Below are 20,605 nucleotides of genomic sequence, written 5' to 3'. Positions count from 1 at the left end.
GTTACTTCTGTATTTTCTACACAGTATAAACATTTTATTTAATCATTACCATAAATAATAATTTCTTATGAAAATATATCTATTTACTTTCTGTTCACTGAAAGTATATTGTTAACTATCGGGCAAGTGCATAGTTTAGAGAAAATGATAATGTTGTGAACTAAATAAAATGATCTGGATTAATTATCTGCAAATTATCTGGATTGGTTTTATGTATATATTATCTAGTTAAGGTAAACCCTTAGTTGAGATATTAAAATCTTATTCCTTTATTTAAAAAATAGCTATGAAATCTTTCTTGTGCATGTTATTATTGTATCAATCCTTTACTTACATTATTTCTACTTCAGTAAGGTATCCTAGGTAGAAATTTATTTTTGTTTTTAATCTAAAAATATTTTTTCAGAAAGAATTATTATGAAGGCAGAACAAGCAGGAATATAAAATAAGATAGAAAAAAAATCTCTATGAGGAAATTAATGAAAACTGTATTCCAGAAACATCAGGATTCACAGACACATTAAACATTAAAGGCATGTCTCTATAATTCTCTTCCTCTCTTGTTCATATCACATTTGAAATCATCTTAAACTTTGGAAAAAAACAAATAAAAATATTTTCTGAGACAGATAAAAATACATATATAATACTTGATTGATGAAATGCATTAAATATAAATTTATATTCTGATATCAAGCTTTTATATAAAAATCTCAATTGGCAGTCAAAAGTCAAATGTATTTCATTTGTTAGAGTTAAGATAGGGCACTATAGATCACATAAAAATATGCCTTATAAATGGTACTGGACAAGAGCCAGGAGGACAGCTTTATGGCCTTTTGGATGCGAACATTATAGAGAAATGCCACAGTGTATATTTCAGCCCTAATTAGTTACTGTAAATTATTTAGAGAGTCTATGAAGTACATTATGTTATAACTCTAAGGTTCAGAAATACATGTGCCCACTACTGATGCATCCAACATTTATAGTGCTATCAAAATTGTATACAGAAATAAAATATTTAAGTTATATATATGTATTTAAACTGTCATACATAAATGTCCTCATAGTTTTCATAGTTCTTCATTCTCTAGGTTAATCTGCAGGGTTTTTCATCTGTAGCTTTAATTCAAAATTTCCTCTGTAGGTTTGAGCCAAAGTAGAAGAGAAAATCAAACAAGCAAGCACACAAATATGCTCTTAGTAACACTGCCAATTCTTCAGTCCATGCTCAGGGATTTTCTAATGTCTACCAGGTCTAAACTGGACATTACATCAATGATAATTTCAAGTTTGTGTCAAAAGTGAAGGTAGCATACTTTGTGTTAAAAGTAAAGCCTGCATATTCTGGGGGATGAAGGAGAGATATACTCTTGGACTTCTACCTTTGAATATATGTATACCAATAATTGTTCTTACTCTGCCTGTAGACATATGCCCTATTCACTAAGTTGTGCACGCTTGCACCACACACCTAAAAGAAAGAAAAACCTTTCATTTTCTGAGCACATAGGTGGCATCATCAAAACATCATCAAAACATGCTAGTATCTGTCCTTTTCTAGCATATAGTCTATTTTTAGATCTGCTGACATTCTATTTTTTATTTATATTTGTTGCCTTTTTCTATTATTTAATTAAAAGCAAAATCAAGCTTATTATTTGCAGCTCTAGTCTCTTTCCAAACACAGCTTTTTTACATTCTGATTTAATATGTCCAATCACTGACAATTATAAGTTTCTCGAGGAAAGAAATAATATATATAAATACATGCATATACATAGACACATATATTTATACATGCATATACATACATGCATGCAACAGTGAGCAAAGTGACTGGATATACTAAGACCTCAGGAAATATTTGATGAATTAAATATTCCAATATTTTAAAACAATATACAAAGCTACAGAACATGTCTGAGCAAATACTGTCTGATGTGTCTGGAATCAACATATTGAATTCTCTCGACTCTCTCAATTATTCTATAATTGCCTTCATCCTTAATTCCTATCTATTATATACATCACAATTAGTCAAAACATTATTTTAATACTTCCTGCCTTATAATTCTTGTGTCTACTTCTTCCCTCTAACTTCCTCTGTTAATTTCCAAACGCTGGCACTATCTGACCTTGTCTGCAATGCCATTAGTGGCTCTTGGCTTCCTTTTCTATTGGATGTCCCACAAAAACTTCAATCCACATGGCATACAAATGCAAAATCAATCTTTCTAAAGAACCATTCTAATTAAGTCACTTCCCTGAGAAGGTCATTCAAGAGCTTTTTTCTTTTAACATCAGTCTAAGTCTTTTCATGCTCATGCTCAAAATCCTGGGTTGTCTCACTCACTAGGTGCATGCAAAGAGAAGAACATATCGTTCAAATATTTCAATCACAATGCAATATTTCAACTGAGGCTTATGGATGTTCATTTCCACACATAGTTCTCTCCTCATTGTTAGGATATTTTTCTAAACTATTTTCCAGCATCTTTCATCCCAATAGTTAATGAATACTCCCACCACTGAATGAATGAATAAATGAATTAACAGAGTTTCAATTGTGCAAACACATATTTGTTTAATTACACTTTCTTTTCACTTGTACTAGTGCTGGTAAACTGTTGGTGTAGGAAACTGAATATGTCATCAGAATCGATGGATTCAAGGTCTGTCTTTGCTAAAATTATCATTTACAACCTTGGACAAGTTCCTTAAACTTTTTACATGGTAGTAATTAAAACGGAGGTTAGAATTCTACTCACTCTTAGGGTTGCTGGGAGTATCAAGTAAGGTAGAGCACTTAAAATAGAACTTGGGATATACTAAGCACCTAGTAAGCATCAGTTTTTTGTGATTTTTGCTATCCATCATGATCACTATCCTCCTCCTATGAAATTCTGTTGTATTTATTGACATATATCAATGTTTTCATCAAAAGGCAGGTAATAGATACAATGCTGAGGCTCAGCTTAGACATTTTTTTCTTGTGTATACTGGTAAAGAGCTGGTGCTATGATCTAAGAGTCAGATAAGCACAATCTGAAGTCACTGTGTTATCAGTTTTCTCATAAGTAAAATAGTAACAATAATACCAACATTAAAGTAGTGTGAATGAGTTTATTGGATATACATCACTGTACATTGACAAATATTATTCTTACTTGTCCTATTCTTAAAAAATCATTATTATATAAAATTGGTAAACATTTTTATATTGATACATACCTGAAATTATAGTTTGTGATGTGGAAATTGGCGATTGCCCCACACCTTATGCGAGGTTGAATTTATTCTCTAGAATGCTGCCAAGATAGTTGTTTCAAAATAAATGAATCATCTTGACATATGATTTAAAATCTCCAAACTGTCTTTGTTGTATAACCAGACAGAATGTAAACATGATGATTACTTTTAAGATTCATAATTTGTTTTGATCTTTCACTACCCCTCTATCCTCAGAACCAACCACTGGTCCCCTCACATACTACACTCTTCTAGTCTTCCATTAAGTGCGTTATTTCTTAATAGCTCTCACCCTTTCAGAGCATGATGTTTTTGCAAAAAAGTCTCCTTGCTTCTCTTAGTTTTCCCCTTTCTTCTTCTCCGGATGTATTGCCATTCACTTTTTCAAACCCAATTCAAAAGCTGACACCTGTCGAAAGTCTTCTCAAATAACCCCCATCAGAATTCGATTTTGTGTTCCCAAGCCTTCGATCCACACTTTTATAGCAACCCTGGACTTTTGAACGTTAACTTATATGTGAAGAGCAAGTCCCATATAGTATTCATCTCAGATTCCCCAGATCTGGGACAATATCTGACACCTACTAGAAATTTACTACATATTTTTGAGCCAGAGAATTAATAAATGTTTAGGAATCGATACAAGCGCACATTTTTTAGAAATAATGTAATTATCCTGATTTCCATTTTTCACAGCATTATGAGAATGAAGAAACCAAGAATAAATTATGAATAGTTTCTGAATATCACCAAATTTGCCTCATAACTGCTGAAAAAAGATCAAAATGTAGATCATAAAACTGATCATGTAATAGAAACCCAGCTTGATATTCAGGTGAAGAAAGTGTGTTTCCAAATGAACTGATTTTTAACCTGATTTCAAGTTTTAGGAAACAATGTTCTGGATAAGATACAGTCTGGGGACACAGACCAGTAGATTGATTACCACTCCATATCCATAAAAATCTGTTCAATTGATCCAGCTTAACCTGTAAGCAGGTCTCTGTTCTCAAAAATGACTTATATAGGCTTATCCCTGACTTTGATGAAAATACAGATGACTGCTTCATGATTCTGTACTTTTGAATTATATCAATCTTGAAAAAAGAGGTAAAATGTTGATTTTGACAAGGCTTCAGTTGGTTGAAAAGATCAGGCAAAACTGACAAGATAAGATTTAGTAGAGGTAAGTATAGAGTCCTGAAGTACATTAAAAGAAATCAATCAGCTGGGTTCGGTGGCTCTGCCTGTAATCCCGCGCCTTGGGAGGCTGAGGTGAATGAATTGCCTGAGGCCAAGGGTTCGAGACCCGCCTGGGCAACTTGGAGAGATCTCATTTCTACAATAAAAAAAAAAAAAAAATTAGCTGGGTGTGGTAGCGTGTGCCTGTAGTTCCAGCTATTTGGAAGGTTAAGGCAGCAGAATCGCCAGAGCCCAGCAGGTCGAGGCTGCGGTGGCCGGGAACAGTCACTGCACTCCAGTCTGGGCAACAGAGTGAGACTTCAACGCAAAAAAAAAAAAAAAAAAAAAAAAAAAAAAGAAATCAATCAAGAAACACAGCATCAGATAATTCACAAATAGTATTGTTTACAACAAACAACAGCAACAACAAACAACAAAAAAAACCAAACCAAAAAACAAAACAAAACTGTAGGATAAGGTACTATATGAAAAAAATGGTAAAATTAAATTTAAAAATGTATGTTATTGAATAGAAACAAAGTCCAGAATAATGAAGGTCATTATCTCACTTTATTATGCATTGGTCTATGATGTCTAATCTAAGTATTATAACTAAAGAGGCATCAACACTCTGACTTCTAGCCAAAAGAAAAAGTGACCAATAAGAACTATAATTTGGCCATAATAATAGCTATCTAGCATTTGTTGAGTACTTGCTGTGTGCTGGGTACTTTGAATGTGTTAATTCAGTTCTCACAGACTTTTATGAGGTAGATGTTGGAATGACTGCTGTAGAGCACCGCACAGAAAGCCTCACAGGGCTGAGGATACCTTTCTTCAGGAACTGGATGTGCTACCTGATGACACTGTAAGGCTTAACATGAAATGCTGAATAGTTAAAATGTAAATACAGCAATGATAAAATAAATTAAGAAATCTAAGAAAATGCAAATGAAATTATTTGGTAATAATGTTTAAAAGCGAAAAGTTTCGTATCATATGTTCTCACTCATAAGTAGACCCTGAACATTTACCATAATACTTTAAGCAAAGGATTGCCAGTAGCTAGAAAGTGCCAAGGGAAGGGGGGGGCATATAATCAAACCAGGCAAAGTAGGGACCAAAGGGAGACCCCGACTTTAACTATATGATGACTACTTGTATACCTAATGCTAAATTATACCCACATCTTTAAAATAAATAAGTAAATAATAATAAAGGGTTAAAAGTTTCTCTTCCAAGAAAAAAATAAATATGCACACAAATATATAGAGTGTTTCTCAGACGTGTTTTTTTGGAAGTGCTGAACTGTAAGGAAGATACTGCACGATACAGTTACATTTTTATTTAGTTTTTTGTATCTTACAGCTTTAATTTGCTTCAAGAAATTTAAATAAACCCAAAAGTACAGAATGCTTCTCAACCAGAAAGCAGAATTCTTAACTAGGAGGTGCATTTTAAAAAAACAATTTTATAGTAAAGTCCTATAACATATATGACTCTGTGTGTCTTGTATTTCTACTTGGGATTTTATTAAAAAGGTAATAAAACAAAGTTATCAAGCTCATACATAAGGTATCTTATATTTACGTAAAATTATAGAGTTTTTTTTTTTTTTCAGTTTTCTGAAGACAGAGGAGATAGTTTAAAGAAGATCAAACCAATTCTTGGTAATGAATATGAAACTAGGATTTAATGGAAAGCTCTTGTTTAGGGTTTTCTGATTAAAACCAAGTCTATTTAATCACCTCTAGGTTTTTTTTCCCATTTTTAATTTTTTAACTTATATTTTATCTGCATAGATTTAGGGACTACAGCTGCAGTTATGTTACACGGATATTTTGCAGAGTGGTGAAGTCTGGGCTTTTAGTGTACCCATCCCAGGAAGAGTGAACATTGTCCCCAGTATGTAGTTATTCAACCCTGATCTTCCTCCCACTTCTCTCTTTCTGGAGTCTCCAATGTTTATTATTCCACTCGGTTTCTCCTTGTGTACCCACTGTGTAGTTCCCATTTATAAGTAAGAACATGTGGTATTTCACTTTCTGTTTCTGACTTGAGGACATTATCCCCTCCTAGGAGGCCTCCAATCCCACCCATTTTGCTGTTGGAGAAGGTATGATGTTACACACACACACACACACACTCACAGTATATACAGTATATAGTGTGTGTGTATACACACACACACACACACACACAGTATATACAGTATATAGTGTGTGTGTACACACACACACACACACACACAATGCCATACAGTATATATAAATGGTATCTATATGTGTGTATACTATACCATATGGTATATATAAAGGTACTAAACCATATGGTATATATGAATGATCTCTATATGTGTGTATATGATGTGTATGTGTGCATGTGTAAAAAGTAAATGGCATCTATATGTGTGTATATATGATATGTGTCTATATGTGTATAAACATATACTCTATATACCACATTTTCATTATCCAATAATCTCTAATGGACATTTAGGTTGATTCCATGTTTCTGATATTGTGAATAAGTGCTGTCATAAACATATGAGTGCAAGTATCTTTTTTATGTTCTTTGGGGTAGATTCTTAGTGGCATTGCTGGATCAAGAGGTAGTTCTAATTTTAGTTGTTTGCATTACCTTACAAAAATATTTGAAAAATCAACAATCATTGGTTACTTGGAATTAGTTGTCAGAATGTAAAGACAAATGGAGGGGGTAAAGGAATTAAAAATAAAAGGACTTGAATCGCCGGGCTCAGTGGCTCAGCCTGTAATCTCACGCTTTGGGAAGCTGAGGTGGGTGGATTGCCTGAACCCCTGGGCTCGAGACCCGCCTGGGCAACTTGGCGAGACCTCATCTCTACAATAAATAAAAAAAATCAGCCGGGCATGGTAGCGTGTGCCTGTAATTCCGGCTACTCGGAAGGCTGAGGTGGAAGGATCGCTGGAGCCCAGCAGGTCGAGGCTGCGGTGGCTGGGAGCAGCCACTGCACTCCAGTCTGGGCGACAGAGTGAAACTCCAACTCAAAACAAAAAAAAAAGGACTTGAATCATTACAATCACATATAGAAAACTGTATGACAAAAAGAGATGCTGTTCTCAGGTCTTTCACTCAAGGGAGCCTTTTAATCTGGCTAATATTTCATCACATCATTGAGTAGATGTAATACAGCACATGTAATAAAAGTATAATGAATATATATATAAAACTTATAACCATGCTTTTATCCTGCAAAATAGGTATTAATAATGCCTCGTACTTCATTGAACTATTATGAGAATGATATAATAACTACTCATGATATAATTCATCTCATCATTCCAAGTTTTCTTTTTACTCTATTTTGTCAAGCTATTCTTCCCTAGTAGTGATAAGGGTAGAAGGGAGAATGAGACATAGAAATGAAATCATCAGCTCTTGAGTATATGTGGCTGGCTTATTTCTATACCCTGTTATAATTGCATTATTACTAAATAAGGATTGCTGTCTCCATTGTATGTATATTATCATCAAACTTATTAGAGATTAAAAAATATTCCTAACTAAATTGCTATATGACTAAATAAATTGCTTTTACAATAAAAAAGCATACACCTATATATTGGAGAACACTAGTTACATGGGAATAGATTATTATGTAACATTATTTATTAGGCAAAGTTAATTTTAATAATTTTAATACATATATGGGTCACATGTCAAATTATGCATGTGCATAATAAAAAATGTTGATGATTTTTATTAACAATGCTAAATATTTTCACAAATTACTTTGCTTTTCTAAAGCTTTTGCATCTTATGCATATTTGATTATTGACCTTAGTTTCCTTCAGTTTTTCCTATTTTTAAAAATAATTTTGTTTTTTAGAAAATAGCAAAGAACAGTATATAGATGTACTATTGGTCTGAACTTTTTACAGTAAGTTGACAGGATGCCAACTTTAGTATATATTTACTACAAACAAAATATGATCCTACATCACCTCTATAAAACAAGTTGCAATCTAATCTACAGAACACAATCAAACTTTATCTATCATTTTAACAATGTCATTTACAGCAAGAAGATGTAGTTCAGAACTATGCGTGACATTTATCTATCATGTCTCTACTATCCTTCATTCTGGGAAATTTCCTTAACCACTCCTTAGTTTTTATGACTTTGACACTTTGAAGGCTAGTTATTTTGCAGCTGGCACCTCGATTTGAATTTGTCTTACATTTCCTCATACTACATTCTGATTATGCATTTTTGACAGAAATATCACAGTAGTTCTTCCATGTTCTCGATGTCTCTTTCCGGTACTACTCATGTTTAATTTTTTCATTATTGGTGATGTTAACTTTGATCACTAATAGAGTCTCTGTTAGATTGAGTAACTGTAATGTTACTATTTTTCCTTTTATAATTAATTATTAATTTGAAGGTATATACTTTAATACTTTTTCTATCTTTTTCTCATCTCATTTTTACACATCTGCTTTGGCAACCACTGATTCTCCTTGGCTGATTTAATGTATATTATGCTGTTTTTGTTTTAAAACTGAAGTGCTCATTTTAAAAATTAATTTTGTTGCTTTCTGATATCACAAATTTTTCAGCTTATCTTGTGCTTTCTTTGTCCCAGTTCTTGAATCAGCCATTTCTACAAGATGGCCTAGTTACTTTCAGTGAAGAATGATATTTAGAGTCCAGTATCTGGCTTCTAGAAGTGCTCGTTGCTACCAGTGCCCATTGCAGCTCTCAAGTCTTCTCAGGGGACAGAGCTAGCTCAGAAATTGTTTGTTCAATGACAGTCTCAGAAAAAATAAGCTATGCATATAAATGACTGATCACAGATAGACATACACACAAACATATTTTTACTTACTCTTTCCTCTCTCCATCTATCTATATACATTAAAATCAGAGTTCATCTAGATACCTCAAATACCAAGTCATTCATACTGGATCATTTTAGTTTTTGTCCTTTTGCTATCTGTAACTCTCTTCTCTAAGAGAGTAAGAAAACTATTCATTTGTGTGCTTTCTATATGTACTAATTTTTTCAGTGTCCTGGAGAAATCAATCATTCATCACTTTAACCTCCCCCGACCCAACTTACGTGGACCCTTCCCAACCCTGATACTGCAAAACTCCTCTTTAGGTTGCTGTTTGTGTCTTGACACATGGACAATCTTTTTACCCTGCTTGGATCTCCACACCCCACACTGGACCCATGAAGTTTCTGCCACTTTCCATTTATTCTGCTCAGGCTTTGACACGCAATGCCAGGCTGCTGCTGTACTTCATTCAGCTCATCTCCACAAAGATATCTACCTTGTTTTGATGTAGGAGTTAATTATGCAAGAGCAAAAATGGAAGGAAAGAAGGAAGAAATGGAGGAGAAGAGGAAGGAAGAAAAAAAGATCTTTGAAGCAAAGAATGCTGAAAAGGTGTACCTTTCCTATATATTCACTGAATATGAAACATAATTTCACTCTAAGCCTTGACTCTTAATTTATTGCTCTTTGGAAATAAGGTATTCTGTTACTGTATAAAATATCATATGCTAAATGATCTTGACCTTGCACTAGGTCAAACAGATCAGTGATATATAGAACTGTGATATTTATATATATTTGGAAATATATTTCTATGCAATATTTCTTGTATATCTTATTCAAAACCATATTACACTTTCAGTGTTTGGATTCTGCAGAGAAAATAAAATTTTATACCAAATATTAGTATTAAATAAAGGAGCCCCAACAGAGAAATTTTATTTATGTGTTGACAATTAAATATATATTTTGCATATAAAACTGAGTGTCTCATTCATTTTTGTAGCTTCATTACAAATTATGTTGAATACAACTGCTTCTGAAACAAATTTTTAACTTGAAGTTGTATAATACTTAGAATATTAAGAGAAATGAATTATAAAAATGTTCAAAACATTCTAACTCTTAGCTTAAATGAAAAGGACAATTTTTATTATGATTGGGCAGAAGGAAACCCACCAATTTAATATCTTCATTAGAAGAGTAGGTCTCAAATACATTTTCCAATGAAAAATGTTCCAGTAAATATTGGGATATACGAAGGTACACAAACATTAAATATTTCCTATGGCTTTAATAAAGCTGCTTGATCTCATTAATATAATGTTTTGTTTTTCACATTATTTCAAGGATTAAAAATTATTTAACCCTAAGAATAATGCTGGTCATTTATCAAGTTGTATCTAATAGGAAACTACAGAATTTATGAAAAGGGCAATACAATATGTATCAATATTATTAATAAAATTATGAGGGACCCGATAAAACTGGAATTTGTTTATTAAAAAATGTATATTGACTCTTACATGTTTATACTTCAGTCACCTTCAATGTCCTCTCCATTTCAAGTACTATACCTATCTAGATGCTTTTTTCACTGTTCAAAACATTTCTGAACTCATCAATTTTGATGCCTCTTAGTGCTTCTGATGCTTTTTGTTTCACCTTTTCCACATCAAAACATTTCCCCTTTAGAACTTTTTTTCATCCAGGGAAACAAACAAACAAAAAAGCACACTCGGGGCAAGATCAGGTGAACAGGGAGAGTAGGGCGAAAGGGGTCATGTTGTTTTTGGTCATAAACTGCTGAACACTCAGTGCAGTGTGGGCAGATGTGCTCGCAAATCACCCATCATGAAATGGACAAATGCACTGAAAGAATCTCAAAAAAAAAGAAATTCACTGAAGCTGAAGGCAACCTCTCACAACTACATCAACTGGGACGCTAATGCTGAAGGGTTCCTAGAACAACACTTAGCAGGAAAGCCTATACCACAAGAACCCCGCCTATCAAATTAAAATTCCGGGTTTTTTTTGGGTCCCCTCTTGTATATATATCTATATTGATCATATACCTATTTATAAAAAGTTCATGCCAATTACAAGAAAATTTGTCTAATTTCCTAAAGCTTGAAATTAATTTTAGCAGTGAATGTTTATTATCAATACAGTTGATTCTTCAATTTTTATTCATGTATTTTTGTATGGCTTGACTTATTTCATTTTCCTCGAATTTAATTTGCCTGTATAATGATTTCTTCATATTCTTAAATGCAGAGAGCCTATTCACCAAAATTTACATGGAAATTAACTTTTATTGACTACATAGTAGACAATAAATATTTGTTTATTTTCTTCCTTTTTTCATCCTTTTCCTTCCTATCTTAACTCTCTTCTTACACTTTTTTTCTCTCTGCCTCTTTCTTCCATTATTTGCACACAATTCCTTCTCTCCTTTCTCTCTCAATGTAATAATATTGATTTGGAAAATAACAGCTCTCTAAGTTACATAATGATTTGAGCATTGCAGATTTAGTAAACTTTATTTTTTTATTTTTATTTTTATTTTTGAGTTGGAGTCTTACTTTGTCGCCCAGACTGGAGTGCAGTGGCCGCTCCCGGCCACTGCACCTTCGACCTTCTGGGCTCCGGCAATCCTTCTGCCTCAGCCTTCCAAGTAGCTGGAACTACAGGCGCGCACTACCACACCCGGCTAATTTTTTTATTTATTGTAGAGATGAGGTCTCACCAAGTTGCCCAGGAGGGTCTCGAACCCACGGGCTCAGGCTATCCACTCACCTCAGCCTCCCAAAGTGAGGGATTACAGGCTGAGCCACCGAGCCCGGCTAGTAAACTGTATTTTTAAAAATTTTCCTTTATGGTCTTTACAATTAATGACATCGCTTTTGAGAATATAGCAAAATATGTGCACATATATAATAATTTAATATAAAATTGCAGTTATATATAAAAATGTTTTATACTTAAAATGTTTTGAAAATTCTTCATAGAAGTTTTTTATTCAATTAAAACATAAAATTATAATAGATTTCTGATATTTCTTTTCCTAGTATTATAAGACTGTAAATCACATTATTTTCACCTAAGCTACATAAACTATTGTTAACAGTATATTTTCAGATGTCCAATGAGTAGTCTTCTAAAATATAATAGCAAATTCTGGAAATATATGTTTTTATAAAATTAAAACATACCTGTATGTTAAACCTGCAGTTTCAGCTAATTTAATTTAATACTCTACATGTTATTAATTTTGTATCTTTAAGCTATAGAGGTAGAATGAACATGTTATTATATACACAAAATGAAACATAGAACATTTTTGGACAAAAGTTATATATACATAAATTTTCCATTTCCCTTTAAATGTAAGACAACTATTGGTTCTTTTAAGTCTAGAAGTTTAAAATAGATGAATTCTAATTCATTTCCTCTCAGGATATTTTTATTTTTAACTTTTGGACAGGATTCTTACTTTACTTAAAACATAATTTGCTTTCTTAAAACATATGTTCCCTATGTCTTTCACATATAGCTCATAAAGTTTAGGAAATTAGAATCACTGTTTATAGTCAGTCTTGATCAGTAACAGTCAATACATTCTAAGTCCTCATTATATATCAGATATGATTGCCCCAAGATTTTAAACACTAGTACATTCTTTAAATAATTATCTGTATCATGACTTGTAAAAATATAAAATGTATTCTTCATTAACATTAAAACTAAATGATACTTTTTAAAACTTTTTGGAAGTTCAAATTTTTATTACAAACACTTTAAAAGTTAAGTCTCAGGTTTTTAAAAACCATTATGGATACAAAAGAATGTATACCTTTATGGGCACATGTGATATTGTGATATAAACATACAATGTGCAGCGATCAAATCTGGGTAAATGGGATACCCATCACTTCAAACATTTACGATTTCACTGGGTTGAGATTATTCCAAATCCACTATTTTAGCTACTTTGAGATATATAAAAACTCACTGTTAACTACAATAGTCTTATTATACTACCAAACACTATATCCTATTTCCTTCTAACTGTATTTTTGTACCCACTGAACAACCTCTCTTCCCCACCCCCCATCCTTTCCAATCTCTGGTAACCATCATTCTACTTACTACTTTTACGAGATCAATTTTTTATTTTTAGATCTCACATGTGGAGACTATTTTTATCTATTTAAAATTTTATTTGCTTACAGAAATAATGTATGGGATCACAGAAATGACCGTGCCATACTTACCAGCCAAAGCAAGAATATATTCTTGAAATCTTGTTCCTATACGGTTGGTGGCTGTGCAATTATATCGTCCAAAGTCATTGTCAGATGTAGGTGCAATCTAAAAAACATATAGTAATAAAAGTTATAGTTCTAAAACTAATAGAAGTTCTAAAACAAACCTTAGCATGCCTACTATTTGCACACATCTTCAGTTATTTACCCCACAATTTCTTGCCATTAGCTTTATTTTCTCTATTAAGCAAACATTACTAAATCATATAAATCCTATTAAGATGTATTCAGGAGCCCATAGTATCCATAGGATTAGTTGAATCATAGTTTTTCTATTAAAACATTAAATTTTCACTTAATGTTCTAATAGAAAAACTATGCCAACATTTTGATGCAATTGTTGAATAGCAAAACTATTAGCTGTTCCTACATGTAAAGTTCATAAAGTGGTACATGGTTTGAAATACACACACACACACACACACACACACACACACACACACCCACACACACACGCACGCATGCGTGCACGTGCGCACACACACACACACACACACACACAAAGTTTGCAACCAATGCAGGTGAAAACTTGAAAACAGGAAGCTTGCACTGAAAATTTGCACTAAAATTGTTAACTCTCTTTTCTGTCTTAGCTTCAGACCAGTCTGACTTAAAGTTCAAGAAATATTTTCTAAATATGTGAGATTTTCATCCCTTTCTTGAATTTATTGAACATAAAATACTAATGAAGGACGAGGGATTATTCTACAAAAATCTTTCCAGGAGTATTTTACAAGAAAATGTTACCCTTGTGCAACAATCCCCTTAGACAGTCACTTTTTCTTAGTATCTAATAACAGTATCTTGCCTTCATTTCCATTCAACTCCTATCATTCTCCTTCAGTTTAGGTGGAAAATAGCTGACCTCAATCCTTACACATCTGAAATCCATAATTAAGTTAACCTTTGAGGATTCTATTGGTGAACATTGGGACCAACCCTGTAATTCTAATGTACAGAAAATCTGAAGTATCAATTTAGAAAAGAGATTTGATGATAGTAATAGATATAATTTTCAATCTCAGTAACTATTATTAAGAGAGAATATGCTTACAACAAGAGTTGCTGTTAATTTCAACACTATCCCAAAAGAGGGAAAAATGATTCTGTGGTAATGGGAGGCTATTAACTAAAAGTGCAATTTTGAGGTCCATTGAAGATGATAATTCGAAAAGAGCACAAAAAGCTGTGTCATTCACTTTTTAGTCAGCTGTCCATCTAGAAACAGATCGTAGGATTAAACCTTAGAATTTTTAACAGCACTTATGTAAGTATTGCTAAATGATTCAAATATTCATTTTTCATATGTAGGGTGTTTAAATAAACAAGGCTAATTTAAATTAATTCTACTAATGAGAAAAAATTTAAGAAAAATATGCTTCTATTCAACAGGATATGAGAAAGTATTTTTTGTATAATCAACAGGAAAAAAATGAGTTTTCCAAATTAATACTATGCTGAGACAGGATAGCCACAACAAAGAATTGTGACTATTTCATAGCAGCTTAAAATTAATAATTTAAATATAATCATTTCATTAGAATAAATTTTAAAAGCACAATTTATTTTTTGTCATTCCTGTAAGTTTAGATATAAACAGATAAAAAGGTTTACAATTCTATTTTAATAAGTAATTATTTTGTCATGTTGTATAATTATCAGACACAGAAAATACCTATGACAGCATAGATGAACACACACACACACACACACACACACACAGAGTTCTAGATTTAACCTGGCTGAATCATGTGCCCCAAAGCATATTTAATATATTCAGGCAAAGCATTGTGAAATTAAAATCCAACAGTGGTTTTACACTCAAACCCTGCACAATCAAATATCATATAATTTTATCAAAATATAAGATACCCACGGTTTATCATAGAGCATTAAGTAAAAAGATTTAAAATTTTAAAATGTGTAAAACATTGATAATATTTATCCAGGAAGTACTAAGAACATCTACTCAGAATATCGTATTTTCATATTTAAATACAGGCATATCTTGTTTTTTAATTTTGAAGATGTGGGGTACAATTCAGGATTAGATATTCAATTGGTCACCGTACAGGTAAAGTTTGGGCCTCCCTTTTGTCCCCACTTTGCCTGGTTTGAGAAAAGGTACCCTTATTAATGTTATATGCCCTCCTTCCCTGGCAGTTTCTGGCTACTGCCAATCCCTTTCTTACAATATTATGGTAAATGTTCAGGGTCCATTTATGAGTGAGAAAATGTGGTACACAGTTTTTTGTTTCAGAGGTAAATCACTGGGTATTATAGACGCTGAATACATACCTTGTTTCATTGTGCTTCACTTTACTGCACTTCAAAGGTATTGCTTTTTTTTTCCAAATTGAAGTTTGTGGCAATCCTATATTATAAAGCAGGTCTATTGGCATCCTTTTTTCAACAGCTTGAGTTCACTTTGTGTATGCATGTCACCTTTTGATAATTCTGTCAATATTTCAAATTTGTGCACAGATATATTGTGGTGGTGTTTGATCAATAATCTTTGATGTTACGACTGTGACTGTTTTAGGGCACCATGAAATATTCCCATATGAGTCAGAGAATGGGACAGTGTCTGTGAATGTGCTCTGACTGTTCCACCTGTCCACTCCCCCAACTGTCTCCCTCTTTTGGGGCCTCCTATTCCCTGAGACACAACAATATTAAAAATTAGGCTGCTTAATAACCCTACATTGGCATCAAAGTGTGCAAGGTAAGGGAAGAACCACATTTCTCTCATTAAATCAAAAACTATAAATGTTAAGTTTAGTGACAAAGGCAGGTCAAACCAAGATAGGCCAAAATCTAGATTTATTGCACCAGTTGGTCAAGTAGTAACTGCAAAGAAAAAGTTCTTGGAAAAAAAAAAAATCAAAAGGAATCCTCTAGTAAACACACAACTGGTGAAAAAGTGAACAGCTTTATTACTGATATGGAGAAAGTTTGAGTGGTCTGGATAGAAGATCAACCAGTCACAACATTCCTTAAGCCAAAACAAAATCTAGAGCAAAGACTTTTATTCAATTCTTGAAAGGTTGAGAAGTGAGAAAGTTGTAGAAGAAAATTTTGAAGCTAAGAGTTTGATCACAAGATTTGAGGAAAAAGCCAACTCGATGACATAGAAGTGCAAGAAGAAATAGGAAATGCTGAAGGAAAAGCTGCAGAAAATCATCCAGAAGATCTGAGATCATTGATGAAGGTAGATACACATCTAAAAAATAGATTTTCAATGGAGATAAAATAGCCTTCTACTGGAAAAAGATGCCATCTAGGACTTTCATATCTAGAAAGAAGAAGTAAATGCCTGGCTCAAAATTTCAAAGGGCAGGCTGACAGTCCTGACAGGGGCTAATGAACCTTGTGACTTTAAGCTGAGACCAATGTTTGTACACTATTATAAAAAGCAGAAAGCATTCACAAACTACTCTGCATCTACTCTGCCTGTGCTCTGTCAATGAAACAACAAAGTGCACATGAGAGCACACCTGTTTATAGCATGGTTTATTGAGTATTTTAAATCCACTGTTGACACCTACTGCTCAGGAAAAAGGTTCCTTTCAAACTACTACCCATCGTTGACAAGAGACTTGTTCACTCAAGAGCTCTGATGGAGAAGTACAAAAAGATTGTTGTTTTCATGCCTGCTACCACAGTAGTCATTCTGTAGCTCATGGATCATGGAGTGAATTGAAACTTCAAGCCATATTATTGAAGAAATACATTTCATAAGATTATAGCTGCCGTGATAATGATTCCTAATCCATGCACAGTGGTTCATGTTCATAATCCCAATGCTTTGGAGAATGAGACAGGAGTATCATTTGATGCCAAGGTCACTGAGTATTGATCCCTCTGATGGATCTAGGCAAAGTAAATTGAAAACCTTATGAAAAGGTTTCACCATCTAGATGCCATGAAGAACTCATGGGAGGAAGTAAAAACATCAGTGGAGTCTGAAGATGAAATGAATTGCTGTAATCTCATGATAAAACTGTAACAGATGAAAAATAGCTTCTTTTGGAAGAACAAAGAGAGTGGTTTCTAGAGATGGTATCTACTCCTACTGAAGATGCTGTGAACATTGTTGACATGACAACAACATATTTAGAAGATTACATAAACTCAGTTGATAAGGCAGTGTCAGGGTTTGAAAAGATTGACTACAATTTTTAAAAGATCATCTGGCCGGGCTCGGTGGCTCAGCCTGTAATCCCGTGCTTTGGGAGGCCGAGGTGAGTGAATTGCCTGAGCCCACGGATTCGAGACCCGCCTGGAAAACTTGCCGAGACTTCATCTCTACAATAAATCAAAAAATTAGCCGGGCATGGTAGCGCGCGCCTGTAGTTCCAATTACTTGGAAGGCTGAGGCAAAAGGATCACCGGAGCCCAGCAGGTCGAGGCTGTGGTGGCTGGGAGCAGCCACTGCACTCCAGTCTAAGCGACAGAGTGAGACTCCAACTCAAAAAAAAAAAAAAGAAACGATAATCTGCTAGAGACAAAATGTTATGAAACAGCATCATTTGCTACAGATAGATCATTCATGAAAAGAAGTGTTAATCAATGCAGCAAACTCCACTGTGGTTTATTTTAAGAAATTTTCCTAGCCATCCCAACCTTCAGCCATCACCACCTTGATCAGTCAGCAGTCATCCACATGAAGGCAAGAACCTCTACCAGCAAAAAGGGGCAACTTGTTGAAGGCTCAGAGCATTTTTTAGTAATAAAGTACTTTTCTAGTGAAGGTATTTACGTTATTTTTAGATATAGTGCTACCGCACACTTAATAAACTGCAGTATAATATAAACATAACTTTTATATGCACCGAGATATCAAAAATATAGTGTGACTTGCTTTATTTGGATATGTACATTATTGTGGTGGTCTGGATTACAACCCACAATATCTCAGAGGTCTGGCTGTACCCAGCTAAAATAAATTTAGGTTAATTTATGATGTTAGGTTTTGACAGAATAAAAATGGATCAACAAATATTGTTTTGAACATATAAATATAAGCTAAGCGTACAATGTTAATAATGAAGCTTGTTTGTCTTTTTACCTAAGCCTCAAAAAATTAGTTTCTTTTCCTACATATTCCATGATGCGAAAATCATGAGATTACCAGTCAGTATTCTCACTTAGAACAGAAAACGATACAGATGATTCAAAATAGAATATTATTCCAATACAACTATTAGAAACTTGTGCCCATTTAAAACGTTGTATTATTACCTTAAGGTGTGGTCAAGTTAAAAAAAATAGTGATGACTTTTACAGATGCATTTATTGACAGTAACCCAACAAACTTATTGATTATTTGGTTATATTTTAAAATCATAAATTTAAAAGTTTGGATAATTTTTTATTAAAAAAAAGCTTTAAAATTGAGTTTAAGAAACATATTATTGACCAATTTGTTATTAAGTGTAAACTTCATTTTTAATATATTTTACTGTATGCTCTCAAGAATTAGCAAGTATGACTCTTACAACTATTAAACAAAATTAATAATAATTTATTATCTCAAGCAACTATGCATGCTACTAGCTACATAGCTAAATATTAGTAATTACTAGCTAAATATTAGTAAGGTTGATTGTTGCTTTTTCTTGTTATTGCTTTGTATTATTTTCTCATCAAACTGCATTAGTCACACATCTACGTTTTTTAATCTGGACTTTAATGTGTGAAAAACAATATAAACATAAAATGTAAATATTCAAAGTCAATGTTTTAGCCAACAGATCAAATGGCTACAGGTAAAATAAACAACATTTGTTTATTTTTCTTTTTGTAGTACAGAGGGATGTTATTTAGGCAGAAGTTTAGGCAGCATCAGATATTTACATAGTTAAATACATAAACATTTTATTTATGACCGTTCTTTGGAGAAAATTCCATGGAGGACTATAGGTTTTCCCAGAAGCTTAAAAATGTCAATATGAAATAAAGCAGAAATTACACATTAGTCTGTGATTTATGTATGAACTTAAATCCACCTGCTGCGTACTGAACTGTGTATCACTGCCCCAATTAGAGTGAAGCTTAACCCAGCAGAACTAGTAAGAAATAGACACCAGAACTCTCTCTCTCTCTCTCTCTTGCTCTCTCTCCTTCCCTCCTTCCCTTCCCCCCCCATCTCTTTCTGTTTCTCTCATGCAGCAAATAGAGGAAGTGGCAGGTGCTGACTCAGCAAGAAGGCAGCTATCTACAAATTAAGAAAAGAGTCAGGCAAAGAGACTAATACACTACCTAAACCTGAAGCTAAATCTAAACTCGGTTTTTAACTAAGATAAACCTAAAATTTACATTCAAACTGCCCCAATGTTTTTGAGATATTAACATCCCTGTGAATTCACCAATAGCTAGTTCTAATGCAATTTCAAAGACTGATATTTAAAATGAAATAGATTTGGACAAAGTGGTTTAATTACCAGTCAGCTATCCAATATTTGGGGATGTGATGGCTAGACCTTTCTATCAAAAAAATCTTTTGCTAAGTCTAATTGGTATCAATAAAGACAGCTTAACTGAATGTAGTATGAATATCAGATGTTATTCTAAGACGTATTTCATTTGGTTTATGTAAATTGAATTAGTGAAGAAAAATGGAGTGGCATTTCAGAAAAATAAGGTTTTGGGAAGAAGATTCCCAGTTGTTCTAACTGCATCTTATATTAAAAGCATGATCATTTTTAGATACTTGTATACATTTGAAAATTGATAAACACACAATCTGCAATTAATTTGTACAAGAAATTTTATTCAAATACCATTTAAGAGTTAGCCACTTGGCAGTATAAACACAATTATATACAATCTTAATTTTAGAAATAGGGGCAACGTGGATGGACTTAGCATCTATAATACTCAGTGAACTATCACAGAAACAAAGAACTGAGTGCCACATATTCTCACTCATAAAGAGACCGTGAGCATTTACCAAAATACTTAAAGAAAGGGATTAACAGTAGTGGCTACTGCCAGGATTGAGCGGGGAG

General features: G+C 33.3%; 1 protein-coding gene across 3 annotated transcripts in view; it reads right to left on the bottom strand.

Moving 5' to 3' along the window:
* The window catches only part of NCAM2 (neural cell adhesion molecule 2), a 562,051-nt gene that overhangs the window by 103,297 nt on the left and 438,149 nt on the right, over positions 1-20,605 (bottom strand). For all 3 annotated transcript variants that reach the window (XM_021706993.1, XM_008074038.2, XM_021706994.1), the window contains one exon: positions 13,542-13,638. In XM_021706993.1, coding sequence (XP_021562668.1) covers positions 13,542-13,638 — 97 coding nt within the window. The remainder of the gene's footprint in view (positions 1-13,541; positions 13,639-20,605) is intronic.

The sequence above is a fragment of the Carlito syrichta genome, unplaced genomic scaffold, assembly GCF_000164805.1.
Source record: "Carlito syrichta isolate Samal-C Ts95f unplaced genomic scaffold, Tarsius_syrichta-2.0.1 Scaffold316281, whole genome shotgun sequence".
Lineage (NCBI taxonomy): Eukaryota > Metazoa > Chordata > Mammalia > Primates > Tarsiidae > Carlito > Carlito syrichta.
This window is presented reverse-complemented; position numbering and strand designations above follow the sequence as displayed.